Source organism: Taudactylus pleione, unplaced genomic scaffold (assembly GCF_031769625.1).
Source record: "Taudactylus pleione unplaced genomic scaffold, aTauple2 ptg000221l, whole genome shotgun sequence".
NCBI lineage: Eukaryota > Metazoa > Chordata > Amphibia > Anura > Myobatrachidae > Taudactylus > Taudactylus pleione.
In genome coordinates, this window is record NW_028284623.1 from 421,684 (window position 1) to 440,421 (window position 18,738).

Genomic DNA, 18,738 nt, shown 5'->3' on the forward strand with positions numbered 1-18,738 from the left:
GCAAATGTATCAAAGGCATAGAACCTAAGAAAGCTGTGGACAGAAGACCACGTGGCCGCCTTGCACAGTTGTTCCGCAGATGTGCCACGGAGGGCTGCCCACGAGGGACCCACAGAGCGAGTAGAATGAGCAGAGATAGTAACCGGCACAGGAAGACCAGCCTGGGAGTAAGCCTGTGAGATAGTCATGTGAAGCCATCTAGATAGAGTCTGTTTATTAGCTGGCCAGCCCTTCTATAGGACAAAGAGGGAATCCGTTTTCCTGATGGAACACTTACTGTCCACATAGATCCTCAGAGCACGGACCACATCCAATGAGACCTCACCTGCCGAGTGGAGCAATTCTGCGATGGAACCAGATGGACAGAGCAAAGACGTGCACCTTCAGAGAGGCCAGGCGGAGTCCGAGATCCAATTCAGCTTGAAAGAAGGCAAGGATCCGAGAAACCCGAAAAACCTGAGGGTCATAGCTTCTGATAGCACAACACTGGAAGTATGTATGCCACACCCAGTGATAGATCCGGGCAGAGGCCGGCTTACGCGTTCTGAGCATGGTCTGGCCCGCGGAGCAAGAAAACCCTTTGGACCTTAGGAGGGATGTCTCAAGAGCCACACCGTCAGACAGACAGGCCAGATCCACATGTAGACAGGGACCCTGAGACAACAGGTCCAGCAGTTGAGGAAGTTGGAGAGGAGCATCTCTGGAGAGACTTTGAAGATCGAAGTAACCAATGGTGTCTGGGCCAAGCCGGAGCTACCAACAGGACCATGCCCCCTTCTTGCTTGAACTGCTGAAGGACCTGAGGAAGAAGGGAGACTGGTTGGAAGAGGTACACCATATGGAAGGTCCACTTCACTGACAAGGCATCCACGAAGGCTGCTTCGAGGTTCCTTGTGCTGGACCCATACACTGGAAGCTTGTGGTTGTGTTGTGAGGCCACGACTTCGAGTGCCTCCCTGGTGATTGAGGTAGGCCACCGCTGTGGCATTGTCGGACTGTATTGGTACTGGCCTGCCCTGAAGAATATCCTGAGCCAGAGTGAGGGCTCTGTAGATGGCTAGGACTTCTAGGACGTTGATTGGTAAGATCTCCTCGGCTGGTGTCCAGCGTCCTTGGAAGGAGTGCTGGCCGATCACTGTGCCCCACCCACGGAGGCTTGCGTCCACGGTGATGAGTACCCATTCCAGGATCCAAAAGGGGCGACCTTTATTTAAGTGGAATTGACACTCGGCGACTGTGGAGTAACTTGCGCACTTGTTGCTGCAGTGCGGAGATCTTGTCTGCTGTCAGGAAAATTCTCTGAGTCTGAGAATCCAGAAGAGCTCCCAGATGTACCATCCTTTGTAAAAGGGTCAGGGAAGACTTTTTAAAGCTGATCAACCAGCCTTGCCTCTGTAGAAAGGCAATGGTTACTTGAAGATGGCGGTGAAGAACCTCTGGAGAGCAAGAGGTCGTCCAAGTATGGGAGTAGTCTGATTCCCTGACGACGCAGGTGGACTGCCAGAACTGCCATGATCTTGGTAAAGACCTGCAGAGCTGTAGAAAGCCCAAACGGCAGTGCCTGAAATTGGAAATGTAGCTGTAGGTCAGCAAACTGGAGATACCTCTAATGGGAGGGCGCTATAGGTACATGTAGATAAGAATCCTGAATGTCCAGAGATGCCATAAAGTTCCCAGGTACCATAGCTAAGACAATGGAGTGGAGGTGTCACAATCGGCTCAGGGAATTCCTCAATAGAGGACTAAAAGTTTGGGGGGTTGGGGTGGCTAGGAAACAACTGAGAGAATGACAGTGATTAAGTCTTCCTCTGACGGCCAAACCCAGGTTTTACTAGACCTGCCCAGAGTCTAACCCACTTGGTGGTCTTCACCAGTGACCCCTCCTATTGGGATTTGGGTTTCGCCGCACCAAGTGAGCAGGTCGCTGCCCTCAGGACAGGTACCTGGGAGTAGCAGGAAGACCAGGAAACAATACTAGAATAAGATAGTACTGGAAACACTAGAAATGTAAGCACACTGGGAAACACTAGAAATTAGAAGGTACTGGAAGATACTGGAAATTATCCAGACACTGGTTTGCTCTTGGAAACACGGGAGGTCCTAAGGCTGATTTGCAATGGAAAAGATATAGTAAGCCTAGATACAGAATGTACTTTGAAACACCGGAGATCCAGATGCAGCCTTGTTCTGGGTAACACTGGAGATGAAGACGTGGAGAACTAAATGAAATACTGGGGTTCCAGATGCAGACTTGCTCTGAGAAACACAGGGAATGTAGACGCAGAGGTGAACTGGGAAATATCACGAAGACTAGAGAGTGTGTATTGAGTGTCCAGGACAGGATACTGAGGGCACTTGGAATCCAGAAGCAGGATAGGGTACTGGGGGCACTTGGGATCCAGACGCCGGATAGGGTACTGGGGGCACTTGGGATCCAGATGCAGGATAGGGTACTGAGTGCACACGCTGGTGATTCAGATGCAGACATAGGAAAGTCACTTGGAATCACTACACAGCTGTTGTGCTGAGTACGCATACTGTTGCAGGAGTTGTTAAACTGGAGTCTCAGCACAAAGACAGGTGTTGACATATACAAAGAAGAATAGAAACTTATTAGTGCTGGAGTTTCAGTACAGAAACAGGTGCTAACATATACACAGGAGAATTAGATGCTGATTAGTGCTGGAATTTCAGCAGGGAGAAATCTCCCCAATGTAAGTCAGTGATTCCAAGGCCTTCTTAAGAGTCCATGTCGGCCTTTCATGAATGAAGTTAGATGATATGGCGGGATACCAAGTAGCAGATGCCTTGGAATCCAGGAGACCAGTATCCAAAGTCGCTTCTCCCAAATAGGAGGCTGCATCCCTGTTGTCCGAGATATAGGACAGCTGTTCCCTGGAGGCATCAGAGTGAAATGTGTCCTCTATAGCACAGGTTCTCAAACTCGGTCCTCAGGACCCCAAACAGTGCATGTTTTGCAGGTCTCCTCACATAATTACTAGTGAAATAGTTAGCTGCACCTGTAGATCTTTTAAAATGCGTCAGTGAGTAATGAATACACCTGTGCACCTGCTGGGTGACCTACAAAAAGTGAACTGTGTGGGGTCCTGAGGACCGAGTTTGAGAACCACTGCTCTAGAGCATCTGCCCAGCTCTCAGTGCCTTTTGCCACCCAGGCAGTGGCCATTGCTGGACGAGTAATAGCTCCTGTAAGAGAACATACAGATTTGAGGCAAGCTTCAATTTTCCTATCTGTCGTGTTCTTTAGGGAGGATGCTGTAGGATTAGGTAAAGTAGAGCTTGTAACTAAACGCGTCATATGGGAATCTACAGGGGGAGCTTCCCATTCAGTGCAATCAGCTGCTGGAATAGGGTAAAAGAAACCAGGGCATTTGGGGGCTGAAACCTTTTACTTGGCTTATTCCATGCTTTGCTCATGAGCTCAGAAAGCGGATCAGAGTGAGGAAATTCCGGTAAAACCACTTTCTGTCTGAGGGGGACTCAGTGAGAGAGATCTGCGTCTTCTGACTCCCCAGATGACACCTCAGAATCTGAGAGCTGTGTAGACAGTGAGGATAGCACAGTACGCTTAGTAGTATTACTGGGTAAGGGTCTCTCACTTTCCAACAATTGTTGAAAAGCTGTAGAAGTAGCCGCTAAACTGAGGTAGAAAGCAGGTCTACCCATGGAGGAGGCATAGGAGGTACAGGTATCGCCTGTACCTGTTGTGGTAACTATAGGAGGAATTACTGCTGGGACTGCTAGGCTTTCTGCAATTGTAGCTGACACCTGTGAGAAGCCCAGGGGGGTTCCTGAGCAGGGGCTGGAGGGGCCGGTTGGCCTGGTGTATTATAACAAGTTGCACATAGCCCATCCTGAATTAAATCCTCCTGGGTTAAGCCTGCTGAACAGGACCTGCAAGAGAGCAGTATAGGTGCAGCAGCAGTGGCGTAACTATGGAGGGTGCAGGGGGTGCGGTTGCTACGGGGCCCGGCCCAGCGATCGCACCCCCTGCACCCTCCATATGCCACGCGCCCGCTGAGATTGTGTTACCAGCGACGCCCGGCTCCTATTCAAACCCCCGGAGGCAGCCGGAGGACGGAGCTTACTCCGTCTTCCAGGTCCTGCAGTGCACTATGGGAGTGACGTCATGACGTCACTCCGATAGTGCCGAGGAGCGGGCGCCGGGGCGGACGGCGGCTTCACAGGAGCGGGGATAAAGGTAAGTGTTTTTTTTTTTTGTGTGTGTGCGACTACAGGGGGCAGCTACTGGGATCTCACTACTGGGGGCAGCTACAGGGGACTCACTACTGGAGGCAGGTACAGGGGGCTCACTACTGGGGGCAGCTACATGGGGCTCACTACTGGAGGCAGCTACAGGGGGCAGCTACTGGGGGCTCACTACTGGGGGCAGCTACAGGGGGTCACTACTGGGGGCATTACAGGGGGCTCACTACTGGAGGCAGCTACAGGGGGCAGCTACTGGGATCTCGCTACTGGGGGCATTACAGGGGGCTCGCTACTGGGGGCTCACTACTGGGGGCAGCTACAGGGGGCTCACTACTGGGGGCATTACAGGGGGATCACTACTGGGGGCAACTACTGGGAATCTCACTACTGGGGGCAACTACTGGGATCTCGCTACTGGGGGCATTACAGGGGGTCACTACTGGGGGCAGCTACTGGGGGCTCACTACTGGGGGCATTATAGGGGGCTCATTACTGGGGGCAACTACAGGGGGCTCACTACTGGGGGCACTGAGTAAGGGGCACCATTATAGTGGGCATTGCATAAGGGGCACCATTACAGTGGGCATTTAATGTTTTAGGGGAACTACTGTGGTTATTGTGTAAGACCTAAGTTAGGGGGCCCCCTTAAAAATGTTGCTATGGGGTCCAAAAAGTTCTAGTTACGCCCCTGTTCAGCAGCCTGCTTGTTACCCTTACCTTTGCTAGACATAGCTGCAGGATAGCACAGCACACAATATGGTACTGAGCAGCGTGTAACCACACAGTATGTGACAGCCTTCACAAATACAAGTAAATGTGAAGTACAGGGAACCCCCTATACACCGGTATTCCAGGGTTATTGTGAAAGAAAATGGAAAGTCATACGCTGACAGCAGAGAGAGTTAAACACAGACAGCAGCGCTAGCATACGTCACATATAATGCAGAATATAAATATAACTGCAATGGGCACTAACATCAACTACTCAGACCGCAGTGGCTGGTAGGTTACAGCGCGACATTACCTGGCTCCTAGGAGAGGTATGTGAGGAGACTGGACCCAGCGTTCCTGGAGAGAGCTGTGGCTGCTGTTTATAAAATGGCCGCCAGAGGTCTCTGAGGGGGCGGGGGGAGGAGGAGCAGCTCAGAGGCGGCAAGACCGCGGTGGAATGGCGCTCTAAGCTGGGGGAGGGGCCGCAGAAACAGGAAGCTGACCTCCCCTAAGCTGACATTAACCACCGGTTCCCTTGCCTCTTGCGCCAGTAATGTTAGCCCTGGTGGTCTAGCGGAGTCCCGGACGGACCGGTGTCCACATCAGCACCCACAGTCTGTCTCCAGAGACCGAAGGTATGACTGCGCTAGACACGGTATGCTGCAAGCAACAACCCGCCTTATCTGTCGCCCTGTGACCCGGCTGCAGTCTGGGGACCGCCCGAGGAGCCCGCTAGCAAGGACCCCGGTGTCCCACCGAAAGTAACAAGCTGAGTGCTGGAGTTGCAGCACCGCGAAGGGATGATGGAGCAGCAGCACAGATGAAGGACTGTCTCCTGCTGCTTTTCTGTCTTGAAGCTAAAAGAAATAAAATAAAATAAAGCTTAAAGCAGCCCCACTGTTATAACAGTGACCCAGCTCCTGCCGGACACCAAGACAAACTGATTGCCTCAGGCTGTGGGCGGGGTATAGGGGGGAAGGACCGAAGCATCCTGGGATAGCAGGAGCTTAACTGTTTGGTATCCAGTCCTCCTATCCACCACCTACACCCCATTGTCTCCCTGTGGAGCCCTATGGACCCTAAAGAAGAAAATGTGTTTTGTTTTTTCAAACAATTCTTATTGAGACATTGCAGATATTCACAAATAAAAAGACAAAATAAGTCTCACGAAAAGTATGTAGTTACACGGGACACAATACATACACAGAATATTATCATTATGAACATAAAATATTAACATCCCAATCACTAGAGAACTATAATATTCAGACAAATGCTTCGTGATAGTACTTTTCGTGAAGTCACAGCATGCATCTTTATATATATAAATCAATACAGTGCTCCAAATAATATATGAGACTTTCAACGTCTGACAAATACAACCAAAAACAAATATAAACTAAAAGGAAAGAAAGAAACAACCCCCAAAAATAAATAAATAGAACCTCTCTCTCGATCCCCCCCCCCACCCCCAGGAGGAACCAGATCCCCTCTTGCGTCCTGTATAAACACATTAGGTAGTGATAGAATTGATATCAGTTGGGGGATCATTACCGATGGTCTGAAGTATAAACCAAGATGTATCTTTCACACTATAATAAATTTGAGGTGGCATAACTGAGATAACGTAGATATACTGTATATGACGCCCACATATCAAAAAATGTCTCTACTTTAGTTTCCTTTTCTAAGACTACCTCCACCCAATCCATTCAAAAGATGTTCAATCATTTTGTCTTAAATATTACAAAAGATGGGGAAGAAGTCGAGATCCATTCCTGCAGTATTGTTTTACGAGCTGCCACGCTTATTGCCAAGAGCAACCTTCTAGAAAATGCGTTCTTCTAGTTTCCATGTATGTGATCAGCTGTAAAACTAGAAATCATTGTTCCATCCCAGTGTATCGGACACATTGCCATGCACCTGGAAACTATACAGACATCTGGGTTATTACAATGAATGTGAAATGAGAGTTTGCAGCCTGGTATACTGTGGGTCTTACACCCTTATATGGTATAAGCAGTCTGCAAGGACACCAGCCTCTATCTGTCTATGACAATGTGTGCTAACACTGGACTGATGGAATAACATGGATTAGAACATTATAACCTTATTTGTGAAGGCATCCTTGAAGGATCACAATAGGTACAAGGAAAACAATTGTATTCCGCAGAAACAAAATGTGCGCTCCGTCGCCTCCCCTCAGCGCCGTAACTGTCACAGCCGCATTAACCGCTTTGCACAGGTGAATTAATAGTTTCCTTTCAACTCTTCCCTTAGAATCTGCGCGGTGTTGTCTGACAAGGCCTCGTTCTTTCAGCAGAAAAGTTTAATTGTGCGCTTGGTAAATAGTTTCTAACAAGCACCAAGGTTAGAAATAAATTGGAGTTTGAAAATCACACGCTGTGACCCTTTAACGCCATATTTCCACAGCGTAATCCCACATCCAAGGGTTATGTAAATGTCAGGAAGACGCAAGATGTTTCAAGGGTTAAAAGTCGACGCGCAATAAAAGTGTCTGACATTACTTATCTGGAAAACAAGGCATGCTCTGCATGCATAAAGACCCTGATTCAGAGCCGGACGCTCTGAAAGAGCGCTCGCTCTGAATCTGGGCGTTATTTTTTTTTTTATTGTGCGGCCTCTTGGCCACTCGCATAGCTGAGGGTGACCACCCAAAGATATAGTGAGCGACCAGGAAGGTGGTCGCGATGGTCAAGACCATCGCGACCATCGGGCTTGCGACGAGACCCTTGTGGTAGGGTCTCATGGCCGCAAGTCCCAGAGAGCTTCTGGCTCTAATAGAGACAGAAGCTCTCCCACTGACATCACTGGTGATGTCAATGGGGCCGCCCACAAAAGGTAGGCGTTCGCTTGGGAACGCCTCCGTTTGTGATGCCACCCCCCGGCCACGCCTACCAAATGGGGCGAGCTGTCAATCACCATCGACAGCTCGCCCCCTTTGGAGCGAAACCCGGAGCACCCGTCGCTAGCCGGGTCTCGTCCATGCGCACAACGGAGTGGGCAAACATCAACCCGGTTGCAAGCGCTCAGCGCTTGCGACCGGGTCTGAATCAGGCCCAAAGTTCTTTACTCAAAGCAGTAAAGAACTTTGGGCCTGATTCAGACCCTCCCTCCGTCGTGCGCATGCTCAGTCCATAACATCGACCCACTTGCGAGCGGACAGCCGCTCGCGAGTGGGTCTGAATCAGGCCCATAGAGTGTAAGCTCCACTGCGGCAGGGACTGATGTTATATTACTATATTAATAACTGCTAATAAATAAAATAAATTATCGGACAGCAGAGTGTTACTGGTAAAACCAACAGTGGAAATAACGGCCACATATAGCAACATTTAATATTGGAACAAAGGTGCTGGAGGGAAAGTCCAAAAAGTAGGCAAGTGGTTGCTAAGCGTTACAGCACATTTTTGTCTAACCAGTTTCATACCGTACTTCCCAACTTTTCATCTTCTCTAATCGAGTCCTAGGGAAAAATGTACTAAGCGGCGGTTTGGTGGCTGTTTTGCTATCTGCAGATTTACTAAGGCCAAAACCACTGCAAAACCGCCATCAAAACACATTTTAGAATAAAATAGAACAGGGCTGTCATTTAGAACCTGTCATCAAACTGCCGGGTTGTAGAACCCGCTGCTTAGGAAATTTTGCCCTTAGGGTGAGGCGGCGCCCATCACAAGAGGCGTGTCAACACGCAGAGCAGCCTTAATCTGGTTATACCACCCAACTCTCCCACGGCCAGGACAAAGTGGATGACAACTGTGCAGGTGGGGCAACGTTACTAAATTGGCGCAGTTGGAGCGTACACAGGGCCAGATTCAGACCCGCTCGCGAGCGCTGAGCGCTCGCAAGCGGGTCGATGTTGGGCCAGTGCGCATGCGTACGACGAACCCGGCTCCGTCGTACGCTTGCGCGAGACCCGGATAGCAACGGGCAAGCCGTCGCTATGGGTCTCGCTACAAAGGGGGCGTGCTGTCGATGGTGAGTGACAGCATGCCCCCTTTGGTGGGCGTGCCGGGCGCGTGGCTGGCCAGACGGAGGTGTTCCATGGGAACGCCTACCATCTGGGGCCGGCCCCATTGACATCACAAGTGATATCAGTGGTAGTGCTTTTGGCTCTGATAGAGCCAAAAGCACTCCTGGGCTTGCGGCAGACGAGACCCTACCACAAGGGTCCATCTTTTTGGCCTCTTGCTATAGCTGTGGGTGGTCACCCACAGCTATGCGAGCGGCCAGGAGGCCGCTCTAAAAAAAGAGAGGGAGGGCCCTGATTCAGAGCGAGCGCTCTGAAGGAGTGTCCGGCTCTGAATCAGGCCCACAGTTCTATAAACGTCCTCCAATAAATCAATATCTCACTTTCACCAGAATACTGCAGCAAAATAAGCTACAGTAGGTTTTTTAAGGGGGCCCTTCACCTGTACACAGTGTAAGCAGCCATTTTGAATGCTAAAGCCATATATGTAAAAATGTGGCCACATTAGTTCAGAGAATTAAAGGCTGCTGTCACTGAGGTAAAAAGCTGATCATCTGCAGCTCTCTACCCATAATTCCCTGTAATTGTGGCCCAGCCACCGTAATATATGCACCTAGAGGCAGACCTGATAAATGAAAGCGGCCACTCAGCTTATCCCATTAGACAGTCATTTCTATGCTTTAATTACCTTATACGACAAAGAGCGTTTATACGTGAAATCTTCATCAGAAGAGCTGCTGTAATTCTCAGACCCTGGCGCTCCCATGTCTTTCATTTCTGTAACATAAAGGAATAAAATAAAAGTGAGCAGTGAGTTTGGGACATGATGGCACCTGGTGGGGACTCCTGTATGGTCCTAGACCTGGAGGCTATTTTATGTCTGGCTTTTGTCCACTCCCTCAGGCTTTTTCCTGACAGCTCCCATTCTCTCTCTCAGTAACGTTGGTGATGATGTGCTGGATCAGTCAGACCTGTAAGCAGCAATTAGTCGGGATGGCAGTCTGTGAATGCACTCTAAGACATTATTGGTAATTAAAAATGGATGTTTCTAGTTTGCCATTTTGTATAAGTGATTGTGCAACACTTGCCATTGCTCTGGTGATTCAATGCACGAAGGAAAAAACATAATGGTCTCTGCCAGCTCTTAAGCTAATTACCCTCCTGTGTCTGGATGTGTCTGGCACCCATGTAACTGCATGACATCTGCTCAGTGTACGCTGGTGTCATATCGCCTCGGCCGTTGTTCAAAGCACAATGTGTGACAGCGGCAAAAGGGCGCAGAGATCACGGTTTTATCACCATAAATATTTCCTTCATTTGCTCCAATTAAAGACAAATGCCAGCACTGCGTTCTTACGTCATCGTGTAATCACATCGCTGAGCCATGGATCCAAATATCAGAGCGCAGAGGAGAACACTCAATAAAATGGCGGAGGGACAAATCAGATAACATTATCTGACACGTGTAAGGAATAATCGACTGTCAACTACAATAGTAAATAGGATCACAATTAAATTGCAGGTAAACTCCGCCTCTTTCGGGGTGTGATATCTGGGACTGGCCCACTGAGATCAGGACAGTCGGGAGGTATGAGAGAATAAGGCAATACATGTTTATGGCGGTCTAAATTGAAGTATCTTTGTGAGGACCCTTTAATCTGGATTCTGTAGACTAATGATAATCCAGGATTTATCCCAAACCACCCCCTTATATAATGGGACTTGGTCAGTGACGTGCGGTGAGGTCAGTGGCTGGGGAGGCACACATGTATAAAGACACAGTTTTGATATCAAAACTCTGGAGCATGACAGGGAGTATGATAGGGGAGAGAGTATGACAGGGGAGGCGCTGCCTCACCTGACTGCACGTCCCTGCACTTGGTACAGTTGGAGGTGACACCTCACAATTATTATGTCCAGGTGCCACTGACCGCCCCTTTCAGTGCTTCGGCTTCCGGCTGAGGTTGGCGAACACAATCGCCAGGTCTGGGTTTCGGTGCCACAGGTGAGTCTACACACTACCCCTCCTCCCGTGTACTCTCATATCTGCAGACGCTCTGTAATTTACAGTGCCAGAGTTTAAGGATTTTCCCACAGAAATGTCCCTGCTAAAATCCCTATTTTTCTGCACGTTAGAAGCAGACCGTACCATACATTCTTTATGTTTAGATAATATAAGTTTATGTTATTTGGATTTAATATGAAAAACAAACATGTCATCATCAAATCCAGTAAATAGGATGTCATGGATAAAGCTCCCAGATCCGCCATTACCAAATCTCATGTTACATGAGGAGAACATGGCAAAGTGTCCTGAGAAACGATTATAACGCAAACGCTGCACCTATCTAATGACGGTCACCGCAGACTGCCTCTCATCTGTCTCCTTTCTGGTGCCATCATCTAGCGCCACGTGGGTCTCTCTCTGGGTAATGCTTCTGTAAGCTGCAAGGGCACCTATGTGTGCGGAGATACAGGGAGACCGGGGACTTTGGGGAAGATGTATCAAACTTCCATCTTACTCACATCATACATGTCCTCGGCAGTACATGGGATAATCATATCAGCATGACCGGTCTATAACACACCCAAACAAATGATCAACAAGGAGCGTAACTCAGGGTCCCGGGGAACACGTTTCCTAGCAACCATTCTATCTTCCTGCAGTAATCAGGTTCCTGTCACTATTAACGCTCCACAAACCGCAGAATAATCTGAACCCTTTATAACTATAAAAGTGCATCCTGTATACTTCATAGAATATATACAGTGCATCTGCAGTACACCAACCACAGCTCAGGTGGGAGACATCAGCGTCTCGCCCTGGCGCAGGGACTGTGTGACCGAAACATCTGCAGTGTTCTCCCCTGAAATTTTTTCCAGCCGGGTGGCATCAAAAAGTAGCCGGGTGGGGGCCTTCGCAATTATGCACGCGCAGGGAAAAGGGGTATCTCCCTTACCATTCCAGGCCAACAGGTCTCAGGCTGCTCCCCCACTGGCTCTCAGTCCAAAGTACCCATTATTCAGTGCCCCTTGTAGTTTTTTATGCATTGCCCCCTGTAGTTTTGCTTTACCCTTATGCAGTGTCCCCAGGCTTAAGTAGTGCCCCCAGACTGGCCCCTCATACAGTGCCCCCAGGCTTAAATAGTGTCCCTTATGCAGTGCCCCCAGGCTTAGTGTCCCTTATGCAGTGCCCCCAGGCTTAGTGTTCCTTATGCAGTGCCCCCAGGCTTAGTGTCCCTTATGCAGTGCCCCCAGGCTTAGTGTCCCTTATGCAGTGCCCCCAGGCTTAGTGTCCCTTATGCAGTGCCCCCAGGCTTAGTGTCCCTTATGCAGTGCCCCCAGGCTTAGTGTCCCTTATGCAGTGCCCCCAGACTGGCCCCTCATACAGTGCCCCCAGGCTTAAATAGTGTCCCTTATGCAGTGCCCCCAGGCTTAGTGTCCCTTATGCAGTGCCCCCAGGCTTAGTGTCCCTTATACAGTGCCCCCAGGCTTAGTGTCCCTTATGCAGTGCCCTCAGGCTTAGTGTCCCTTATGCACTACCCCCAGGCTTAGTGTCCCTTATACAGTGCCCCCAGGCTTAGTGTCCCTTATGCAGCGCCCCCAGGCTTAGTGTCCCTTATGCAGTGCCCCCGGGCTTAGTGTCCCTTATGCAGTGCGCCCAGGCTGTGTCCCTTATGCAGTGCCCCCAGGCTTAGTGTCCCTTATGCAGTGCCCCCAGGCTTAAATAGTGTCCCTTATACAGTGCCCCCAGGCTTAGTGTCCCTTATGCAGTACCCCCAGGCTTAGTGTCCCTTATGCTGTACCCCCAGGCTTAGTGTGCCTTATGCAGTGCCCCCAGGCTTAGTGTCCCTTATGCAGTGCCCCCAGGCTTAGTGTCCCTTATGCAGTGCCCCCAGGCTTAGTGTTCCTTATGCAGTGCCCCCAGGCTTAGTGTCCCTTATGCAGTGCCCCCAGGCTGGCCCCTTATGCAGTGCCCCCAGGCTTAGTGTCCCTTATGCAGTGCCCCCAGGCTTAGTGTCCCTTATGCAGTGCCCCCAGGCTTAGTGTCCCTTATGCAGTGCCCGCAGGCTTAGTGTCCCTTATGCAGTATCCCCAGGCTTAGTGTCCCTTATGCAGTGCCCCCAGGCTTAGTGTCCCTTATGCAGTGTCCCCAGGCTTAGTGTCCCTTATGCAGTGCCCCCAGGCTTAGTGTCCCTTATGCAGTGCCCCCAGGCTTAGTGTCCCTTTTGCAGCGCCCCCAGGCTTAAATAGTGTCCCTTATGCAGCGCCCCCAGGCTTAGTGTCCCTTATGCAGTGCCCCCAGGCTTAGTGTCCCTTATGCAGTGCCCCCAGGCTTAGTGCCCCTTATGCAGTGCCCCCAGGCTTAAATAGTGTCCCTTATGCAGTGCCCCCAGGCTTAGTGTCCCTTATGCAGTGCCCCCAGGCTTAGTGCCCCTTATGCAGTGCCCCCAGGCTTAAATAGTGTCCCTTATGCAGTGCCCCCAGGCTTAGTGTCCCTTATGCAGTGCCCGCAGGCTTAGTGTCCCTTATGCAGTGCCCCCAGGCTTAGTGTCCCTTATGCAGTGCCCCCAGGCTTAGTGTCCCTTATGCAGTGCCCCCAGGCTTAGAGTCCCTTATGCAGTGCCCCCAGGCTTAGTGTCCCTTATGCAGTGCCCCCAGGCTTAGTGTCCCTTATGCAGTGCCCCCAGGCTTAGTGTCCCTTATGCAGTGCCCCCAGGCTTAGTGTCCCTTATGCAGTGCCCCCAGGTTTAGTGTCCCTTATGCAGTGCCCCCAGGCTTAGTGTTCCTTATGCAGTGCCCCCAGGCTTAGTGCCCCTTATGCAGTGCCCCCAGGCTTAGTGCCCCTTATGCAGTGCCCCCAGGCTTAGTGTTCCTTATGCAGTGCCCCCAGGCTTAGTGTCCCTTATGCAGTGCCCCCAGGCTGGCCCCTTATGCAGTGCCCCCAGGCTTAGTGTCCCTTATGCAGTGCCCCCAGGCTTAGTGTCCCTTATGCAGTGCCCCCAGGCTTAGTGTCCCTTATGCAGTGCCCGCAGGCTTAGTGTCCCTTATGCAGTATCCCCAGGCTTAGTGTCCCTTATGCAGTGCCCCCAGGCTTAGTGTCCCTTATGCAGTGCCCCCAGGCTTAGTGTCCCTTATGCAGTGCCCCCAGGCTTAGTGTCCCTTATGCAGTGCCCCCAGGCTTAGTGTCCCTTATGCAGTGCCCCCAGGCTTAGTGTCCCTTTTGCAGCACCCCCAGGCTTAAATAGTGTCCCTTATGCAGCGCCCCCAGGCTTAGTGTTCCTTATGCAGTACCCCCAGGCTTAGTGTCCCTTATGCAGTGCCCCCAGGCTTAAATAGTGTCCCTTATGCAGTGCCCCCAGGCTTAAATAGTGTCCCTTATGCAGTGCCCCCAGGCTTAGTGTCCCTTATGCAGTGCCCGCAGGCTTAGTGTCCCTTATGCAGTGCCCCCAGGCTTAGTGTCCCTTATGCAGTGCCCCCAGGCTTAGTGTCCCTTATGCAGTGCCCCCAGGCTTAGAGTCCCTTATGCAGTGCCCCCAGGCTTAGTGTCCCTTATGCAGTGCCCCCAGGCTTAGTGTCCCTTATGCAGTGCCCCCAGGCTTAGTGTCCCTTATGCAGTGCCCCCAGGCTTAGTGTCCCTTATGCAGTGCCCCCAGGCTTAGTGTCCCTTATGCAGTACCCCCAGGCTTAGTGCCCCTTATGCAGTGTCCCCAGGCTTAGTGCCCCTTATGCAGTGCCCCCAGGCTTAGTGTCCCTTATGCAGTGCCCCCAGGCTTAGTGTCCCTTATGCAGTCAGTGCCCCCAGGCTTAGTGTCCCTTATGCAGTGCCCCCAGGCTTAGTGTCCCTTATGCAGTGCCCCCAGGCTTAGTGTCCCTTATGCAGTGCCCCCAGGCTTAAATAGTGTCCCTTATGCAGTGCCCCCAGGCTTAGGGTCCCTTATGCAGTGCCCCCAGGCTTAGTGTCCCTTATGCAGTGCCCCCAGGCTTAGTGTCCCTTTTGCAGCGCCCCCAGGCTTAGTGTCCCTTATGCAGCGCCCCCAGGCTTAGTGTCCCTTATGCAGTACCTCCAGGCTTAGTGTCCCTTATGCAGTGCCCCCAGGCTTAGTGCCCCTTATGCAGTGCCCCCAGGCTTAAATAGTGTCCCTTATGCAGTGCCCCCAGGCTTAGTGTCCCTTATGCAGTGCCCGCAGGCTTAGTGTCCCTTATGCAGTGCCCCCAGGCTTAGTGTCCCTTATGCAGTGCCCCCAGGCTTAGTGTCCCTTATGCAGTGCCCCCAGGCTTAGAGTCCCTTATGCAGTGCCCCCAGGCTTAGTGTCCCTTATGCAGTGCCCCCAGGCTTAGTGTCCCTTATGCAGTGCCCCCAGGCTTAGTGTCCCTTATGCAGTGCCCCCAGGCTTAGTGTCCCTTATGCAGTGCCCCCAGGCTTAGTGTCCCTTATGCAGTGCCCCCAGGCTTAGTGTTCCTTATGCAGTGCCCCCAGGCTTAGTGTTCCTTATGCAGTGCCCCCAGGCTTAGTGTCCCTTATGCAGTACCCCCAGGCTTAGTGTTCCTTATGCAGTGCCCCCAGGCTTAGGGTCCCTTATGCAGTGCCCCCAGGCTTAAATAGTGTCCCTTATGCAGTGCCCCCAGGCTTAGTGTCCCTTATGCAGTGCCCCCAGGCTTAAATAGTGTCCCTTATGCAGTGCCCCCAGGCTTAGTGTCCCTTATGCAGTGCCCCCAGGCTTAGTGTCCCTTATGCAGTGTCCCCAGGCTTAGTGTCCCTTATGCAGTGTCCCCAGGCTTAGTGTCCCTTATGCAGTGTCCCCAGGCTTAGTGTCCCTTATGTAGTGCCCCCAGGCTTAGTGTCCCTTATGCAGTGTCCCCAGGCTTAGTGTCCCTTATGCAGTGCCCCCAGGCTTAGTGTCCCTTATGCAATGCCCCCAGGCTTAGTGTCCCTTATGCAGTGCCCCCAGGCTTAGTGCCCCTTATGCAGTGCCCCCAGGCTTAAATAGTGTCCCTTATGCAGTGCCCCCAGGCTTAGTGTCCCTTATGCAGTGCCCGCAGGCTTAGTGTCCCTTATGCAGTACCCCCAGGCTTAGTGTCCCTTATGCAGTACCCCCAGGCTTAGTGTCCCTTATGCAGTACCCCCAGGCTTAGTGTCCCTTATGCAGTGCCCCCAGGCTGGCCCCTTATGCAGTGCCCCCAGGCTTAGTACCCCTTATGCAGTGCCCCCAGGCTGGCCCCTTATGCAGTGCCCCCAGGCTGGCCCCTTATGCAGTGCCCCCAGGCTGGCTCCTTATGCAGTGCCCCCAGGCTGGCCCCTTATGCAGTGCCCGCAGGCTTTGTGTCCCTTATGTAGTGTTTAAAGATCGCAGAGGCAGTGAGATGCATAGGAGACAGTAGCAGGGGCCAGTAAACCAAGTCCCCAGGGGCACCACTAAGCCTAGGAATAGGCCTAGCAAATGACAGCAGCGGAACCAGAAAACGGGAACAGAAAATGACGGTGAGCGGGAGGCTTGCAGCCTGGCTGAATGTGATCAGAGCAGACACAGACAGGCAAGCTCAGCACAGAAGACAGGCAGCAGTGTCACAGGGGAGTGCAGCACCACAGGGCAGAACTTACCTTTACTTGCTCGCCACTCACGCTCCCGCTGCCTCGCTCTGACTAGATCTAAGTAGATCCAGGAGGCGCGCGGGGCAGGCTCCTCACATCGCGGGTGACGTCATGACATCCCCCGTGCACTGCATCACTGGGTACGCTTGCCTCTGAAGCAATCGGAGGCTTCTTTAGCCTCCGGTCACTTCAGAGGCCAGCGTTCCACAGCGGGGGTTGGCGGGAGAAAGCGCCAGGCGATGCACCCACAGACAACAGCCTGGGGAGGACACTGATCTTGTTCCTGATTACATTTCTAACATTATTATGCGGCCACAATTGTCAGCTTGATATGTTCGTTTGTGAACTACAAGTCTCAGCCTAGTGAGCCAGATCCCCGGACAGTATATGTAATCAGGCTGTGAAATGAAATGGTGTAATGCAATTGCTGGCAAGACTTTGTGGGACTTGTAGTACAGCTGTAAAGGGTAGAATATGTACACAGCATTCTATCACTGCCTCGCCAACTAGAAATAAATGTATTTAGCTGTTTAACATATTCAGTTACCATAGGAGCACTTACCAAACACTTTATCTCTTTTACCACGGGAACAATATTATTCAATGGTGCTGCCCCTTGGCTCGCTGGAGTAAGTGATAGACACAAAACAGTAGGTCTAGAGGGTAAGGCCGCTGCATATTGTTTTAAAAGCACTTAGTGTAGCAATTGGAATCTATCCCTGGCAGCTGAGCAAAACGGCTAAGACTCGTTTAGCACAACTCCCCGAGATCCTTTCCTGACACTGACCAGCGCTGCAGCTATGATCATCTCGCAAACACTGTGACAATGTGGCCCTCGCTGCGCCATCGGTGCAATGAGAGACTAATTGGAGAAGGGGGGCGCAAGAATGGGACGACACGCCAGCTAATGCGAGCCATCAGCCTGCCAAAGTCCAAAACAAAAATATGTTACCATCCGTGCCTTTACAGGAACGCTGTACTGAAAATAACAATTCCACATCATTTATAAAACGTTAAAAGCATGGCCCTGCGGTGTCCCACATGTGGCATAAATGCTCCTACCGATGTGTCCTGCTACATCTTTGCTCATAGTGCGGCATTCTGGCTTGCCTGCCGCGGCATGTCAGTATGCATTATGGCGTGGCGTACTGTATGATAGACTACACGCCATGCAGTACGCAGTTTAACCGCTGGGTGGCAGATGCTCCACGGATGAAAACTACAGTACTGAATACAATACTTTAGCAGTAGACGCTGATCCATGAGAGGCTGGCCAATCACGTTCAGGCAGTGTAAATGGACACTCCTCCAGGTGCTTGAAATGATCCCTTTGTGTCCAGACTAAGCCGCTATAGACATTATACTCATTACGGGCCGTCCATACTGTATACTGTCGCTACATGGTGTAAATGCCTGGCCTATAAACACACGGGCAATTTTTCATAGAAAGAGCATTTCAGGTTCAATATTCTTAAAGTACTCTGCTCAACCTTATGCAATGATCCGCACTTTTCACATCCCTTCATCTCTATGTTATGCTACCCAGCTGCATTAGACTCTACGCCGCTATAGACATCGTATTGTACACGTTACTTGGTGTAAAGATGCACAACAGGTGTAATGGCTGCTATGGCTGGCTCGCGTGGGGGTAAGGTGAGCGTTTTCCACAGCCAGCGCCCGAGGCCCGGAAAGGGACAATATGATTTTGTAAATCAGTATTTTTTTTTTCTTGTAATCTACTATACAGGTTTAAATAAATGATTAAATCATTTGGTGTGTGAGTCCTGTGTTTTATAAGAATCCATATCTGCGTTGGTGTGAAGACGCACGGGCAACATTTCATAAACACAGAGCAATTCAAGTTCAATATCATTAAGGTACTCTGTCAAACTTAATACATTGCTTGCCACCACCTTTCTTTTCTATATTATGCCACCCAGCTGCATTTTACTCTAAACCGCTATAGACAATGTATTGTAGTCATTACAGGCTGTTCATACTGTATATTGTCGCTACATGGTGTAAAGACACACGGGCAGTTTTACATAAAAATAAGAGTTATGGTATAACATACCTTTGTTAACTCTTTTTCTTCAGGGTCCATGGGGTCCACAGCCATTACGTTGGGTATGAATCCCGGTCACCAAACAGTTAATACAAACGAGCTCTCTGCTCCAAGGATGCACCGGGTTTCCTCCTCATATACCCCACC

General features: G+C 50.9%; 1 protein-coding gene across 1 annotated transcript in view; it reads right to left on the reverse strand.

The window, feature by feature from the left end:
* LOC148517326 (F-actin-monooxygenase MICAL2-like) overlaps nucleotides 1-18,738 on the reverse strand; it is a 122,822-nt gene that overhangs the window by 51,668 nt on the left and 52,416 nt on the right. The window contains exon 7 of the mRNA XM_088478837.1: nucleotides 9,621-9,709. Within this exon, the coding sequence (XP_088334963.1) occupies nucleotides 9,621-9,709 (89 nt within the window). The remainder of the gene's footprint in view (nucleotides 1-9,620; nucleotides 9,710-18,738) is intronic.